At 30.0% G+C, this 15044-nt stretch overlaps 1 protein-coding gene across 4 annotated transcripts in view; it reads right to left on the reverse strand.

Moving 5' to 3' along the window:
• Positions 1-15044, reverse strand: part of LOC142319586 (uncharacterized) — a 917667-nt gene that overhangs the window by 802114 nt on the left and 100509 nt on the right. For 2 of the 4 annotated variants that reach the window (XR_012755216.1, XM_075357043.1), the window contains exon 2: positions 1144-1221. The exons of the other annotated variants lie outside the window; for them this stretch is intronic. Coding sequence is in view for 1 of the 2 variants with exons in the window: in XM_075357043.1 (XP_075213158.1) it covers positions 1144-1208 (65 nt within the window). In the remaining variant the exon portion in view is untranslated. The remainder of the gene's footprint in view (positions 1-1143; positions 1222-15044) is intronic. 4 annotated transcript variants of the gene reach the window in all.

Here is a 15044-nt window from a genome sequence, read left to right on the forward strand (position 1 = left end):
ACTTAAAAGAAACATTCACTTAGCAAAAAAAAGTAACAGACTGACGGAACCGTAATTTTTTTTAATGAATGGTTATAGAATTTACATAGTTAATCATTTTTCTAATAAATATTGGTCACAGATTCTCGCTTACGATGCAATCAGTAATGATTTGAAAAATAGGAATTAAATATACGTTTTTATATTCAGAAGGTTTGACGTGATTTAATTTAATCGAGTGGAAGAAATGTCGCCGCGGAAGGGGACATATCAAAGAAAGAAAGAAAAAAGGAAAGGACTCTAGGGATCAACGTTCACCTAGTCGATTCTATTTCTTTAAGCTGTTACAGTACATTATCTTCACAAAAAGTATCTTTAAACATCCAGTATTCTAGAGTATTTTATTAAATTGTCTATAGTAATTTCTTAATCCAATAAAAATTTGTAATATTTTGTACATATTCCATACTGTGCAAAGGTATTCTGATTTAACGTACCATAAAACCTAGTTAAAATATTTTGATTAAATGTACAAAAATTATTTTTTTGTTTAAATTAAATAAAATTACTAATCTACTATTTCAATTAAAAAGGAAAAAATTGATAAACTCGTTACAGAAGTAAATTTGATAACTTTTTGATTTGTATACTTTACCAGCCAGAAGTAATGAAATTAAGATCAGTAACATCTTATTTAAAGGCTTTTTTTATAAATAACTGGTTTATTTGCTTTTAATATTCTTGTTATCTGATATTAAACAACTTAATGTCGAAGAAAAAACAAAAATAATATTAGTTTAATACAAATAAAGTATAAATTAAAAAGAAATTCAGTGAATATAACAGAAAACATATATAAGTAAACTAACGATTTTTTTCCAATACAGACTTAAACAACCCAGTCAAACAGAAGAAATAAGTTAAAATTTTAATAAGAAAATCGTTCACTTCTTACACAAACATAGCAATACAAAATCAAAAAATTATTCATTCTTATACAATTCATAATAAATCTCATGTTAATGTATGTTAAAGAACGCGCGCGCGCCCACACATACACATTCACGCTAAAAACAACACCTGTATTTTTATTTTATGTAAAATGACACTAGCCAATGAAATTTATTACAATGACATAGACCTGGTATGAAAAGAAATCCTGACCTTATATTTAACTGGTAGTCCTTGATGAAGAGTTGTGAAAGGAGGTTAAAAAACAGATGTGTCATTTCTTTTAATTACCTGTAACAAAAATAATACGAAAATTAGTGTTATTCTTTACTTACATACACAAATAAATAAATAATATGATAAAAAAAATTAATAAAAACAGATTTATTTTGAAATACAATAAAAACATAAAATATATCAGTAATTTTAACGATAACAGTATATAATCAACAGGAAAGCGCTACATGAATTTTTATACATTAATTTAATAAAACATCGAAAATGCTTAATACTTTTTGTAAATTGTATAAAAATGGTTGTAGGGGCTTTTGCCCCAATGATTTCATATAATTCAAAATTATAAAAGTAATTTTTATAAATATATGCAAGTTATAAAACACGATTATAAATGATATTAGCATCATTTTCATCGACATCCAATCTGAACAGCAGGGTTTAGGCGGGAATTTTGCAAATACCAGTAAATAATGGTTAAATAAATTGTTTAATAAAAATAAACATTAAATATAAATTATTTAATGGACTGTAGTGCAAGGTCACTCTCAGCATTTCGAGATTTCGCCTAATTAAGGACATATTTTTCCTAGCCACATTTGTTAACAATTAAAAAATAACAATATTTGCAAAATCGTACCCCACCCCAAAAAATGCTGTTGTAGTCGCCTGCTACGTCGTGACGTCACAGGTGAGCGACATAATTAAATAAATGAATAATATGTAAAGTGTAAAAAGGTAACACGTTCTGGCTGGGTTTCAAACTTGATCACCCGGTTGACTCTGTATCTGGTTCGTTATACCTCGTTGCTACACCGACCTGCCGACCGAACAAGCGTAATTTGTTCTGTGTAAGTTGTGAAATTACATTAGTTTAGTTAGTGCCGACTGTCGCCACTAGTACCGCCAAACCCGCGCGAATTAAATAGGGTATGCGCGCGCGCTTTAGTTAAAATCATTGAATTAAATAAACGAAAAAATATTATATTTAAATAAAATGTTAAATATATTAAATTAAGTTTTATGTGTAAGCCGTGCATCAGAAACAGCCCACAGTTGTAAGCTTTCCCCGGAAAGCGGCTGTAGCCGAATGATTAATTTTCAGTAAACAAAAAAGAACATTTCTAAAAGCCAGTCTCATAAAACCTTAAACATAAATTTAAAAAAAATATATACAAATGGTAAATATAAATTAATAAATCCAGCAAATACTCAGTCAATCAGGTAAAATGCATTGTTCAGTCCTTGTTTATTTTATACTTTCTAATCCTCAAGTAAACAAACCGTAGTCATGAAAGCATACCCTATCATATAAAAATGACTCATTCCTACTAACACACAATAGGACGTGTATGTACATTGTTTATGCTTCACCCTTCTATTAAATAGTTTGATCAACAAGCTCTATTCCTGAAACGTGAGTATATTGCACGGATTCTGCATGTACTATTATGTTAGTACCTAATCGCAACTGTTTGACGAGCCAAACAGAAAGCGTTTCATAATCATTCTGATTATATTAGGATAGAATAAATAAGGATTTATACAATTACGATAGTAAAATTGTTGCTTTGCAACACTGTCATCTTACGACTTGTACATTCGCACAGCGAAGTAAATTTTATACTAAAAGCATACTAACGACAGATTTTAACAAATTTTTAGACATACTCAATTACTTTTTAAAGATTCTACAACGACATCAACATAACGAAAGATTGAAATATGATGTGATATGATTCACTTGTGCTTATGTATATAAGTTTGTCTTTAGGTAGCTGAGACGGGACTTTTTATGGCAGCTTGTAAGTCATAAACCGACTAATTATATTATATTACAATCCACATACAATTTCTTATACTATTATTTTAATAATTTTTTTTTAAATTAATGACAAACTGATTACAAATTCCTGTAGGACAGCTAACATGCAGGGTCATTACATTACGCGATTAAGAATAATTTTTTCAGCAGCCTTCTATTAAACAAAACCTTCTGGTCAGAGGATGAATCACAAAAGTATCCAAGCTACAATTGCCTTTACTCCGTATGGACAGATTTTTGTTTCTTACTCCACAGGTAATCGATATTAGTATAGACTTTAATAATTATTCTGAAAAACTGATCACTCTAATTTCTTTGTAAGTAAAAAAAATCATCCAGCTTTCACTTTTTTCCGATTAATGTCAGCCTAGCTAATGGTAATTTATCTTTTAATAAGCTTTTGTTACTTACATCAACAAAAAGAGTTTTATTTCTTTCTACCCTAAATTTCGAATCTGTTCTGAGGATCGCTTTCTCAGTAAAACTTAAATTAAATTCTGATTAGCTTTTTTATTATGAAAGCCATAAACTTAACAAAAATTGTAAAATATATTTTCTTCTGTTTTAAAAAATAATTAAATTGCAAATTTTTTATTCTAAGAAGAGTAGTACATTATCATATTCTGTTTACGTTTTAAAACATTCATATATTGATTATTTGTTTGTAGGATATTTTACAGAATACATTCTGAACTAAAAGGCGCTCATGAAATAAAAGTAGGTAAATTATTTTTTTTTTTAATTTTACTTGCTTCTCAGTTATTTACTTAAATTTTCCTGTAAAGAGCGGAGATAATTATGTAACCCACTGTTTCCCTCAGACAGAATATTTCAACCTGTACCGATCAGAAAGACTAGATCTAATTCCTGTGGCACATATAAAGCAGTGATACTGAAATGCACCAATCTCATGATTACTCTAGGAATACGATGAGACAAACCCTCCGATGCTGTAGAGTTAAATATCACTTCCAGTTTTTGGGATTAGCCCTATTGATTAATAACAGTAAATTAGCCTCAAAGAAGACAACCGCAATTAATTTTATATTAATGCATATTTTTTACAGATATGATGAAAAAATATAACTTTTAATACATAAAAAAAATGCGTACCTCTGTTTAAAGATTGTTGTGATTTCTTAATCGATTTTGAATATTTTTTTTTAGTACATGTATTCAGTGGTTTATCTATTTGAACGATGTGTCTATCATGAGTACACTTTTCGCCGGAAAATTTAGTTTCTCTTGGAACAAAATTCAAATAATTTTTTAAGTTTTTTACCTAATTTTTATATATTTTAATTTTTTAAAGTTCATTTATGTGGTAATCCCCAATATTTAAGCTTCATTTCCTCATCGAGAGACAATCTCGAATGAATCCTATTTCACTTCCTGGATTAAGCATTTTTTTTATAAGTTATAATTCTTTTCAATAAACAACTTTGATTTAATAGGAACTTCTTATTTCATGTAACTTTTATGTGTGCGTGACTGCATAAAAATAAGTTTCATTAATGTAAGGAACTGAACGACGTTCTTCCCAAATTACTGAATATTCCGAAGAAATTGAAATCTTTTTTATGTGCCGTGCTCTTCTACTAGAATCGACCTATTTAGGATCTTTGCAAAGGATTTTAAAATTGTTCTTAAGTCTTTTTCTCCTTAATTTTCAAAAGCAATCTGTTTAATAGCGGAACCCTGTCAAAATAATCTGCACATGTTAGTTTTAAGGGATTAAATTCCTGCGAGTAGAACAGTAAAAAGGTAGATTATCTTTCTTTTTAGTAGCTTTCTTAATCCTTTTTAAAGTGCTAACTATTGTTGCATTTGCAATATTCCCATGTCGAGCTTCCTCCGTCAAAAATCAATCACGTTTTTATTATTTTACAAGATTGCCCATTCGGTCCTAGTTTACACATTTTCTTTCAATTATAGCAGCCTTACGATATTAATTTTATGTACATAATAACTAATTAATTAAAAGTATAATTAAATGTTTGTAAATTATACACTAAACAAATTCGACAGAAGTATGCATACAAATAACGTTAAGAATTCTAAGCGCTAATTTATGAGGTTTAATACCAGACATTAATGACAATTAAAGAATGGTAAATTTACAAAAAAATACATAATCTTAGTAATTCATGAGCATAATTTTAGAAACGTTTAATAAAATTACAATAAAAATTTTCTGTGCACTCGTACACTACATGAAAAAACTATTATTTTAACAACGAAACGAAGGAAATAGGTGGGACCTAAATATTACAGAGGTGTGGTGATTAACAAAATAAAAGAATTTACAAATATCGGAATAACTAATATATTTTTAAGTTAGTCCTAAGTCACTATGTTTTATTTGTATATGGGGTCAACGGATTATGGTGGTTGAGTAAGAACAACATGGTTCCTTTGTCACGGTCAAACAGAGCTCACGAACGGGTAGACCACCAATTTATTTATGTAATCTGAGTTTTATAATTGATTAAAAATGTATTTCTAAATAAAAAACTCACTTCATTACTTTCAGCAATTCAATAAAAAAAGGAAAACCCAATTATCTGTACAGAAGAAACTTTCTAAACGGGATTTTCTTTCGTTTCGTTATCATTTATCAAACAGTTCTAAAAGGAAAAGATTAAAGTAAAGGGCAGTTGAATTTTTTTTACTACTGTAATTAATGAATGAAACTATTACACCAAGATAAAACAGTACGTTAAATTTTTTTATTAAAAAATAAACACACAGTGCTTGATAAATACAAAATTCAAAACGGATGTAATCACATTAGCAGCTCGTGTATATATTATGATATAAATAATTTTTAATCTAAAATTTGGAACGGAAGTTAAATAAAAGAAAGTAATACAGAATGATTCAATGCTATAAATAATTTCAGTTTATTTTTTATTATTTCATATCAGTAATATCCTAATTATACATTCATATTAAGCAAATACACTATCATGATTATTTATTTATTTATTCTTTCTTTTACTTTGAAATAAGATTTATTGAATAAAATTCAAAATAACGTATCCGTGTAATTATAAAAATGTGATATATATAAATATAATTTTAAATTTTGCACAGGACTCTGAATATATTTTTATTTCATGGAGGCAATAAAATTTACATGAGTTTTTTTTTGCAAAACACTAATTAAAATTTTCAACAAGGCCCCACAAACCGTCTAGAGCATTCGTCCTCAAGGTAAGCGATAACGCCCCCTTGTGGGCGTTGGAGGCCTTCAGGTGGGAACGGTAGAAGGCTTACAAGAAATTGGGGGCGTTCAGACGGTCTAGTAAGGCGATGGCTGATTAAAAAAAGGGCAAAAATTATGTTTTCCTGATGTTTCAAATTGAAATTAAATTTGAAACTAAATTTCTGATTTGGAAAATTAGTTGAAGTGAAATGTACGAGACTCGGGAAAACTCATTCGTCTAGAAGGCCTAAATTGAAAATTTAAATCGATGTTTTCAAAGAAAAAAAACTGATGTAAACTTTATCGTCCTCCATGAAATAAAAGGTTATTCAGTCCTCGGCAAAATTTAAAATTTATATTTTTGTATTTAATATTATTATATTTACTTATAATTGCACCTAGACCTGATAAGTTATTTTGAATTTTGTTCGATAAATCCTATTTCAAGGGAAAAAATTAATCATGCTAAGTAATCCTGGTGTAGTCTAGACCAGGGATCTCCAAACTAAGGCGCATGGGCCAATAATCGATCGCGGACATGCCCGGTATCCGGCCCGCCATAGTTTATTTTGATTATATTGTAAAATTTACAATGTAAGTAAATCATACAAAATAATAATCAGATGTTTTTATTTAACGACCGATTAATAAACACAATAACTGACGTACATAATTAAATTGAACATTTTAAATGTAATTAATGATAAGAAATTTATCCTGAGAACATACAATAAGTGACGTTCATAGACGTTTCATAAACATTATAATTATGATTAAAGAGATTTATGTACGTAGTTGTAACTTTCCACTGACAATTGTTTGCAGTCGTGGATCAAGTTTATTAGTGGAAATTATCCAATTATCCGCAGCGACTTCAAGTGCTTATCAGTTAATTTGGACCTGTAAATGTTTTTTGTATATTTCATTTTGTAGAATATTTTTTTCACCAGAAAGTAATGCCGAAAGGGGAAAAAACCACAAGTAAATCTATGCAACTGATCAAACTGTGTGAGTAGAAGACTATAAAATTCCAGCAATGATGACTTTAAATATTTTTCTTTAAAAATATCGCTACACTGCAAATCATTCATTTCTTTTTGAAATTTTTCTGGGGAAAAGGTTTCTATATCGGCGTTAAAATGATTTTGAATAATCTTGATACGGTTTGCAGTTTCACCAAAATCTGAAAAACGAGACGTAAAATTTATTTTTAAAGCACCCAAAGGTTCAATTGTGAAACTATCGGAAATGGAGTCTCAGTCAGCTGAAAGAATGCATTATAATACGTGAAAAGGTTTTTATTCAATTCAGATTGACAGAAAACAATTTTTTGTCGAAAGGAATTAATATGAGTGTGTAAATCAGACAAAAGCTGGTTTTCTCCTTGTAATTTTAAATTACGGTCATTCATACGTTTAGTTAAATCAGTATAAAATGATAACTTCCATAACCAGTCTTGTTTTGTAAATCAGCCTGAGAATGAATACTTTCATTCAAGAAAATTTCAATTATTGTTGAAAAAAATCACACAAATCATTCAAAAAATCGCGTTAGAACTTTTCCGCAGCTAAGCCAGCGTACTGCAGTATATAATGATAAGTCATTTTCTCCAAACTCTTCAATAAACTCGTGGAATTGACGATGATGAGCCCATATAATCTGATAATTAACAGTTGACATGACTGGCCTTAAAATTTCCTCACAAAGACTGTTGATGAATGATGCAATGTACGATTAACAGTTTTGAACCACCATCATTTGTTACTAGGTTTTCCTAGGTGGGCTGGGCCCATTGTGAGATGGGGGAAGGCGGAAGAAGCCAGGTGCGTCAAATATTGGGGCTGCGGTCACGTGGCCTCAAGGTGCATGGACCCAACAAAGGACTGTCGAGGTGCAAGTAAATGCCTGGTGAGCGGGGATTTAGGTCATAGGATTGTAAGAACATTGGCTGTGTAACTAAGGGAGGGGGTCTCCAAAAAATTAACATAATAAATATAATTCAATACTTGTATTGAGGGGCTATCTTCCGCGTATCGCGTTGTAACTGCGTTATCCGTCAGCGTGTTATTTCGTGATGCGTCGAGTTTTTTTCGTGTTCTGTTTTTAGTTTTATGATAGTTTTTGGTTCGCGGCTATGTAGCCAGTAGGGCTGCATTGTTATGGTAAGGCTTCTGTTGTAGCAGTAAATTAAAAAAAAAAACCGGTGTTGCAGTATTACGTCGTTGAGTCGTATCGGTGTTATTTTTCTTCGTGTTCCTGTTTTACATGGTTCGATCTCTCGTTAAGTTAGACTAAACCGGTTTTGGGCATGCGCAACCTGATGTTATGCCTAACGGTGGTTCCGGGGTGCGTAAGAGTACTCCTTACGAGGGTGGTTTTAGTCGGGACAGTCTGCTGGTGGCGGTCGAATAAGACTATCAGCAGGAGTTCGACACTCTGTGCGTAAATGCATTTCCTCCACCTCCTAAAAAAAAATGAGTTGTGGAGAAGTCAGTCTAGTCCTTAGGTTAAAAAGTTTGGAGACCACTGGTCTAGATGAATGAGTAGTTTTAAATCGCGTACATATAACTCGATCTAAATTTTCTAATCAGCAAATCAGAAATTTAACTTGAATTATAATTTTTATTTCCGTTCTAATTCCGTTCACATTCTACACGAACCCCTTAATATGGGGATTTACAAAAGAAGGTACGTGCTTGAGCACGCCTGCACAGACATAATTAATTGTTTTTTTTTAAAAACAACTACAACTACGCCCTTTAATTCGGCACAAATATTTCACTTTTGAAAAACTAATTCCCCCCCCCCCCCATAAAACAGAAGAAAGATATTGATCAAAATTAAATAAAGAAGATTTAAATATTGTAAGTACGTCAACATAACCGTATAAGAAACTGAAATACCGAGTCTAAGTATAGCATATTTTGCACCGTATTTCAATTTGATATCCTGTGAGTTGATGTACCCGTATAGAGAAGTCAAATTGTTAACTAAACGTATTAGTAATTAAACGGTAAATGTTGGAGAAAGGAAAGTACTGTAATGGTCACACGTAATAAAATATTCTGAATAACTGTTGAACAACTGCTCATACAACAAAGCTCCCGGTTATTCATGCCATGCAAAGTTACAGTACATAATCACTTACTGCCACGAAATATTTATAAATGATAAATATTTTATCAAATTTTTATTTATAAATAACAATTCATACGTTACATAACGGGAAAAATGCTGAATACTATTATTATTTTTTTTTTTGTTTATTCTCTTTATCAAACGAACAAACCAGTAATTTGAGTTTTTAAAAATCAAAATTTCTGATTGAAATTAATTGCTATTAATTGGTAAAAGGCCAGTAACTATTGGAGAACTGTACATTAAAAAAACACCAAAAATTGGGCAAGGAAAATGAGAAAATATTATTCATTACGCAATAAGAAGTACTTCGATAATTTTATTTCATTTTACACAACCAATAAATCGCATTAAGTTAAATGTACTCGTTTTAATACTAAAAAATCTATCAAAAATCCATGAACATATGTTTTCAGTCACTCAAAACGGGAATATTAAAAAAATGGATATTTTTCCAACTGACCTTCAAGAAAGCCAAGCCCAAATATAGAAGCACCACCAGATGTCTTTTAATTTTTCCTCAAAATTAACACAAACCTAACAAATGTTCCTTTCAAAGACATACGTTGACGACTTTTGAATTATATAAACAGAAAATAAATACAAAAATAAATAATTTTGTTGATATTTTTAATATTAATCAGAACTAATAGTTTTGAGGGTAGGACCGCAAAGAATTTAATGTAAAGAAAAAACGAATCTGAAATTAAGCCAGAAGTTTATATTTTGTATTTTATATTCTTTCTTTTCCTGTTTAGCTTCCGGTAACTACCGTTTAGATAATACTTCAGAGGATGATTGAGGATGATATGTATGAGTGTAAATGAAGTGTAGTCTTGTACATTCTCAGTTTGACTAATCCTGAGATTTGTGGTTAATTGAAACCCAACCAACCACCAAAGAATACCGGTATCCACGATCTAGCATTCAAATCCAAGTAAAAATAACTGGATTTACTAGGACTTGAACGCTGGAACTCTCGGCTTCCAAATCAGCTGATTTGGGAAGACGCGCTCACCACTAGACCAACCCGGTAAGTGTATTTTATATTCTAAAAACACATATTTAAATATTTATGAATTTTTATATGTATAAACCTACTCTAGAGCTTAAAATACATTAAAAAAGTTTAATGTACCTGCTTAATCTCAGGTTAAATAGTTAAATCACAGCGTCAACAGTACTGTATGACTACTTTTTCCTTGTTCTCAAACAGTTCTCCAGTAATACACTGCTTTAAATAATAGCATAAGTTAACACTTATGCATTAACACTTATGTATTAGGGTACATCAAAAAAATGATTTCAGAGGACTTGACAGGAGATACCAAATACTCCCGAAAACCGATTTCGATTACCAATCACAGGAATGATTAGCGTGTGAGCTTGCAAAGTGAGGGCTGTAGTAATTTTATATTCCTTCTTGATTGATCTAAATATTATACTGTTGTGTATAACCGTGCCAGACCTTCTGAAATGCACCCTTACAAGCGACACATTCACTCTTTTCATCAATAAAAAATGGCTGTATAATGAACATCAATACTCTTAAAGAAAGAAATTCTGATTAGCGCTACTTATACCTTAAATGCTTAATATCCTTCATATTTCTGTAAGAAACACTAGGACGGATTATGTGAAAGAACAAAAAAATGTACCCGTTTACTGTCGTGAAAATATGAATTATTTAGTTCAGTTCCATAAAATCTTACGCAAACACTTTCTTTTGGAAAGAAATGTACACTTACAATGAAATAGAAAATGGTTCATTGTATCTTTAAAAATGATTAGTTAGCTCACAGGTTTATCTTTCATTTTATTTTGCAGAATAGTTAAATACAATTCCACATTTTAATTCGATTTCATAAAAAAATTACAGCAAGTTAATAAGATAAAATATCTTATTTTCTTTAACAAAGTTTATTAAGGAATAAAATGATCTACACGCCGTATAACTAAGCTGAATTTTATTTTATTCATTAAATACAAATACTAAAAAAATGTTTAAATAACAGTTATGGTTGTATATAAACCATTTCTTAAGTTAAAAGAAATATATGTCCAAAAAGAATAATCAAAGGGGAAAGTGAACTTTTACTACTTTCCGGAAACACCATTTCGTAGGTCGAGAGGAAAATGGCCGTGCGGAAGCAGCCGATAGCGATAAATTTCCATTCCCTTTAGGCTAGACCCTTTCCTTTAAAACGACTATACCTTTATGGTAAAAAAAAATCTAACGAGCAGCCTATTACAGAAAATGTCTACAAGAAGTAAGAAGTTACATAAAAAAAAAAGATTAACAAAAATAAAATCGTTTATCACGCAGTACAACTTATTTCTTATGTTACCGGTATATAGTAAAGACATACGGTATCGTAGATGTAGCGCATATAAAAAAAATTAAAAATTACTAAATAGAAAAGAAAAAATTAAGTTTTCATGCTTTCCTAATAACTGTAATAGCTAATCTTAGAATACAATAATATTTTTTTTACGAATAGAAGGACTATTTTACAAACTTCTATTATCTACACAGGAAATAAAGCATTAAGCTTTGTTTCCCATTTATTTAACCATTGCAGTAATTCTCCAACGTAAACTAGAGTAACTAATCGAAAACGTAATACGATATCAGTAATTTAATAAATAAATAAATAAGCTAAAAAAAATAATTAAATAGTTAAACTGAAGAATATTACTTCAGGATAAGGAAAATTATTTAACGGACAATCGTAGGCAGTAATTTGAATGAGTAACCAAATTAAAAAATAACATATGCATATTTCTATATATATATATATATATATATATATATATATATATATACAGTTATACAATGATATATGCAAAATCTTCTTCTTTTTAAATTGACGGTAAACAAGGATGGAATACAACAAACTGCACAGCTTTCTTCTTTCAAATCAAACCAGTATTGCAAGTCATCGTAAACGGGTCGTAGAATCCTTATACTTAAAGATAAACCTAGTCAACTACAGGTTTTAATGAATGATCACCTTAAACGAATACAAAACCTGTAATTTATACCAGACAGTCGCAACCTGTACATCGCAAAATTTTAAATTTAATTTCTCAAAGAATAGCTCAATTGATTTAGAGATCCACCTGAATGGAGCAGTGTGCCGCACTTAGATAATTATCTGGATCGTCGTTTAACAAGGTATATTCATAGATGGAGGAAATGAAACAGCTGAACATCAAGTTAAAGGAGCTATACAGGCTAATAGAAATCGGGAGTTATCACTAACAAGTTATATCTAACAAGCTACTGTTGTACAAAGTGATTTTTAAGTCGATTTGGACCTATGGCATCCAATTGTGGGGCAGACAAGCACCAACAATATTGAAGTAAATTCAGTGATTCCAGAGCAAATACCTGAGATGCATAACACAGGGGTCATGGTTTGTACGGAAGAGCGAAATTCAAGGCTAATTGGAGTACCGTACGTACGTTCGGGAAGAAGTCCATCAATTCGCATCAAAGTACAAAGTAAGACTTGAAGATCATGTAAACTAGACTAAACAGCCAGGTAGTAGGTGTAACTGGCTGGTTACCCTTCTACACAATGGCGAAAATGTTAGGCGGTTAAAGTGGCGCCATGTGTTGAACCAGGAACTCATAGTGATACTCATTTCTTGATTGCTGTGCGTCGTCCAAATGTTTATTCGGAGGCTAATTGTTATGCTTTCACTATTCCTTGGTGTCGAACCATATAACCAATTTTGTTATATCAATTCTACATTAAGGCGCTAATTCACATTAAGTAATTAAGAACACTGTTAGTCATATTTTAATTGTATACTTTACTATTTGTAAATGTTGAATACATGTGTATGTGTTAATGATTGTAATGTATAGTTGTTCGTGTGAATGTAGTGTTGAATGTTTAAATAATAACTAACTACAATAATACAGTAGTATAGACATAATATTATATAATCAGCTGGTAACTGCACCAGCAAAATAATAACAAACTTGTTTACATTTACATAGAACAACAGAAACTATGTTTATTTATATTAAAATTAAGAGAAGAAATACGGGACTGAAAACTTGGTTTTATTTCTCTTAATGTTTTCTAGTGTTATTTGTACTTGATGATATTTTTCTTTTTTCTTTTGCTGTTTATTCATACTGTTGCACTTTATTATTTTTGGACTTTATTAATGTAAATGCTTTCTTAGATGTACTATACACGACTTTGAATGTATTCCATTAAGAAGTTTCGATGAAAGCTCCTTTTAATGTAATTATTGTGATGCAATTTACCTTATGATTTTCGAATGAATGAAACCGATTGTAAATATAATTGGTTAACAGAAACTTTTTATATATTTTTCGTCTAAAAATAACTAAATCTTTGTAAATACTTACTTCTAATTGTTGTAAAATTATTTATAAAAAGACTAATTTTCGGTTTAAACCGGTTGCCATCATTTTAGAAATATTAATTCAACGGATGTTGAGTAGTTCTAAAAAAGAGGTTCCGTTAAAAAAACAACAACAAGAAAGTAGGTAAATAAAAAATAATTAACAAAATAAGTGGGTACATACATTTACAATGCCACATACACGGGTTCTCCGTAGATTCGAGCAATAAAATTCCCGTTTCGGTTACCTGAAGAATGTAATCATGTGGTTGTCCACAATGAATGGTAAGATCATGCCGTTCAAGAAGAAAGAACTTTCGATCAAGAAGAAAGATCTGTTTCGTAGAATACGAAACAGATAAAGTATTTCAGAGAAGTTTGTAAAAAATACATGAAATATTTTTAGAACTGACTAATTTATAGATGACCATGCAAAAACAATGGTTTCAGGATACTAATACACTTAATTGGTAAAAAAAAAAAAAAAAAAAAAAATAGCAAGCAATAATAGTAGTTGTGGAGTCCCAGTAATGTAACACAATCTAAAATAAAAGAAAAAATTATATATATTAATCCATAATTTTCTGTGCAGTATCGACTAAAATCATTCCAAAATCTGTAACAAACATTTATATATTTAAAATACATTTTCTAGCAACGGTAATCTACCTAACACTGAAATCTGTAGACAAAATTTATTCCAAAAGTTTAATCCAAAATTTCTAATTATTTCTGGTTATCCATGCAATAGCATAGTATTCTTTACGTTCAATAAATTTAAACATCCTGTACACTCCAAAATCATAACATACCATCCTTAAATAAACCGGCAAAATTCATATATCTTCATTTATAATCATAAAAACTAGGAAAAATTTTAAGACTAACAAAATTAAAGGTTATTTCATACGCATGAAGTTAGTATTATACTAAGTAAAATTACTTTTAAGTAATAAAGCACTTTTTTTTTTTACCTAATAAAGCATATTAACAATTGTCGAATCAGAACAAAAATTTCAAAACAGATATCCTAGAATAATTAAAATTCAAATATTAAAGCTAGTGAAAAAACTGGCAACAAAGAAGTAATAAAAGTTAAGAGCAAAGAGTAACAAATTAAACTTTTAACTCTATGATCAATCAATAACTTCTTAAGTCTAATTCAATTCGTTCAATAAATAGATTTAATAAATAATTATTTCTTATTTTATTCTAAAGAAAACTCAAAAATTTGGTACGTTAAATAGATAAATGTAAATGTCATAATACAGAAGCTCAGCTAAAATTCTGATACCACAGCCATACAAGAGAAATGCAAAT

The sequence above is a fragment of the Lycorma delicatula genome, chromosome 2 (genome assembly GCF_047948215.1).
Source record: "Lycorma delicatula isolate Av1 chromosome 2, ASM4794821v1, whole genome shotgun sequence".
Lineage (NCBI taxonomy): Eukaryota > Metazoa > Arthropoda > Insecta > Hemiptera > Fulgoridae > Lycorma > Lycorma delicatula.